General features: G+C 46.6%; 1 protein-coding gene across 1 annotated transcript; it reads right to left on the bottom strand.

Annotated features, from left to right (window-relative positions):
- Positions 1 to 827: 827 nt before the first annotated feature.
- On the bottom strand, positions 828 to 1,790 carry LOC149526008 (olfactory receptor 52K2-like). The gene has a single exon (XM_089779019.1). It carries the CDS (start codon positions 1,788 to 1,790, stop codon positions 828 to 830), a length of 963 nt encoding a protein of 320 aa, XP_089635145.1.
- Between the last annotated feature and the right edge of the window lie 1,857 nt (positions 1,791 to 3,647).

The raw sequence follows: 3,647 nt of genomic DNA, 5'->3' as shown, positions 1-3,647 counted from the left end.
TTTAGTCTGACACCCCACCTAGCTACACATGGAACAGTTCATGGTTGAAGATGGATTCCAGCATCCGGCGACATGGTCACATGTCTCTGCAAGACCTCGTCTCCATACTTCATGGGCTGACCCACGTGTTCGCAGGCAGGATAAGCATCATTGTCTCTTTGCTAATGGGGCCTGAAGTACCATTAGTGGCTCTCACAATGTTAATAACACAGGTGTCTACTGCACATGCCCAAGCAGTAACATAGCGAGGGAAGGCAGTTGCTTCTGGGTGCAATGCTAGGGGTCACCAATTTAGTCCCATTCCATTCCCCCTGACATCCCTCAGCTTATCTGCTCCTCTTCTGCCCACCGCTGCTGGCTGGAGCCTCCTCCGCACTTCTCCGCGCCCAGCCCGACCCTCCTCCATCTCCAACGGTGGGTTAGTGCATCTTTCAGAGGCATATTTCCATAATGCATATGGCCTGGCCACAAACTGGAGGGGGCAGGAGAAGACCTGGTAAAACCTCTCCTACTCCTCCCAAGGTCGGGCTCAGCCGTGCACCAGGTTTGGGGCCCCACCGCATAGTGGCGGGGGGAGGGAGGCGCAAATTTGGCCTTTGACCCTAGGCGCATAACAGCCTCGCTCTGCCTCTGTGTCTAAAGTGAGCTACAAAAATGATACATACGTATAAATGGGAAAATCATATTCAGTAGATTACAACTTTTCCAGTGAGGTACTTCTCATAAAGCACAGATGAAGTAATATTCAGATGCATATTTCCATAATGCATACGGGATGCCCCGACACAGGGATTTTCCTGTATCCTGGGGCTCCTTCAGTGGCCCTCCTAGATAGTGACCTCTGCAAAGTGCTTTCTTGGGCAAAAGAGCTTCAAGATCTGTTTCCGGATCTGCTTGGTCTTCATGCCGTAGATGACTGGGTTTAGCATGGGGATGAGGACAAAGTACACATCGGCAAACAAGACGTGGGAGTGGCGAGGAATGCTGAGGCCCAACATATGCAGGTACATGGAAAGGATTCCTCCCGAGTAGAAGAGCAGGATGACACCGATGTGGGAGCTGCAGGTACTGAAGGCCTTGTGACGCGCCTCGTGGGATGGAAGCCGCAAGAGGGAGTGGAGGATCATGCCGTAAGAGAAAGCGATGCAGATGGCATCTACCCCCACCAGGCCCGTGGCCACAACGATGCTGTACAGGTCGCTGACTGATGTGTCGGTGGTGGCCAGCTTCACCACGGTCACATGGTCACAATAGGAATGAGGGATGACATTTGTTCTACAGTAGGAAAGACTGGTTAGAAGGCAGGTTAAGGGTGGCACGACCGTCACCCCCCTCGCAAGGGACAGCAGCCCCATCAAGGCAATCTTTGGGTTGGTTAGGATGGCCTTATATCTCAGGGGCTTGCAGATAGCCACGTATCGGTCTATGGCCATGGCCAGGAGCACCCCCGACTCCATGGCGGTGAGGAAAAGGATGAAGAACATCTGGAGGAAGCAGAACTCGTAGCTGATCTCTCTGTCATCCAGCCAGAAGACGCTCAGCATTTTGGGGACAACAGCCGTAGAGAAGACCAGATCAATGACAGCCAGCATGGAGAGGAAATAGTACATGGGTTCATGGAGGGTCACATCCTGCTTTACCACAAAGAGAACAGCACCGTTTCCCAGCAGAGTAATTATGTACATGATGCAGAGCGGGATGGCGATCCAGATGTGCTGAGATTCCAGGCCAGGGACGCCGGTCAGCAGGAACGTAGAGGGGTTAGAGCAGGACTCATTGGAGAATGACATGACCTACGGCATATGCCAGTCAGTCGATTTGCAGAAGTTTTTTCCCTGCCATGCAATATTAGATATGGTGCTCCTGTCAAATAATAATATCTGATTCCTATATGAAGAAAAAAATAAATATTAGACCCACACGGCTCTAATGTGAATATGTTCTCACATCTTGTGTCAAAAAGACCAAAAGGTGTAGCCATGTTTGTCTGTAACTTTAAAAACGAATGGTCCTCTGGCACTTTAGAAACTAACCAAAATGTATAGAATCATGAGCTCTTGTGGGCAAAACCCACTTCATCAGATGAACTGGAGAGGAATAACAGAAGCCTGGAATTTTATAACAGAAAAAGAAGGGCGGAGGGGGGAGGTACCTGTCAATTGTAGGACTGGTGCTAATGTTGGAAGTGTCCCATCCTTGGCTTTTGATGTACAAAGAGGTGTTAAATTCAGGGAAGGCTGGATTTGTCTTTGGACACTGATTTTGTATAAAACTATTCTTACTTGTTCACTAACTCTTGAATCCCACAACTGTAGAGAAATCTATATGATTTTCTATCGCTTTTTTTGCTTTTCATCAATCATCATCAATCATCATCATCAACTACAACCATAGGCTCAACGCCCTCTGATGTCCGATGCCTCCTTCGCTATTTCCTTCCATCTTTTCCTGTCCACTGCAGAGTGCCTTACTTTCTGTAGACTAGCTCCACACCAATCTACTACATCATCTCCCCATTCTCTGTGGGGTCTGCCTCTCCTATTCGGACCATCCATTATATTAAATACCAAGGTCTTGACTTTTCACTCGTAGTTCAGGATCTTTCTATAACAACTCCTCTCAAATGCAATATCCTTCTCTTCAAATCTTTCGTTAGCATTCATGTCTCACATCCGTACAACATGCTGGTAAATATGCACGTTTTCAAGACACTCAGCTTCATTCCCAAGCTAATCGCTTTACTTTTCCAGATCTTATCCATCGCCTTCAAACTCACTCTTTCTTTCACTATTCTAGTCACTATTTCCTTCTTACATTCTAGATCATATGTCATGCTGCTCCCCAAATACGTGAGCTTCTCTACATTCTCTAGTTCCAGCCCTTCTACACTGATCTTCCTTCCTATTTCCTTATCTCCAAATACCTTTGTCTTCATTTTATCGATATTCATAATCAATCTCTACCGCTTCCCTTCTTCATTTAGCACCCACACCATTCTCACTAGCTTCTCTTCATCTTCCTCGATGATAACTATATCACACACAAACCTCAGGTTGTTAATTTTCATCCCATGCACCAATATCCCTTCTACCTATTCCTTGATCTTTTCCATCATTCTCTCTAGGTGCGCGATGAAGATGCTCTTGGGATAAATCATTTCACTTTTGGAAACATCTACTTTGGGCAAGGCCCTGTGAATTTACACTGCACTTGCCTGGGCCTCTGGGGGTATTACCCCCTTACAAACAATAAACTATATAATTATTTTAAACGGACATGAAACTGACACTTTCAAATCACTTTTATGGTATTGCCAACCTAAATGGTCATAGATAAAGAATCAAGCTCACCAAAAATCATAGAATCATAGAATCATAGGACTGGAAGGGACCTCAAGAGGTCATCGAGTCCAGCCCCCCGCCCTCAAGGCAGGACCAAGCTCCTTCTACACCATCCCTGACAGATGTCTATCTAACCTGTTCTTAAATATCTCCAGAGAGGGAGATTCCACCACCTCCCTTGGCAATTTATTCCAATAATTGACCACCCTGACAGTTAGGAATTTTTTCCTAATGTCCAATCTAAACCTCCCCTGCTGCACTTTAAGCCCATTACTCCTTGTCCTGTCCTCAGAAACCAAGAGGAAC

The sequence above is a fragment of the Pelodiscus sinensis genome, chromosome 1 (assembly GCF_052426305.1).
Source record: "Pelodiscus sinensis isolate ZL-2025 chromosome 1, ASM5242630v1, whole genome shotgun sequence".
Classification (NCBI taxonomy): Eukaryota; Metazoa; Chordata; order Testudines; family Trionychidae; genus Pelodiscus; species Pelodiscus sinensis.
Note: the sequence above shows the minus strand (reverse complement) of the source record. Positions and strands in the feature narration are given on the sequence as shown.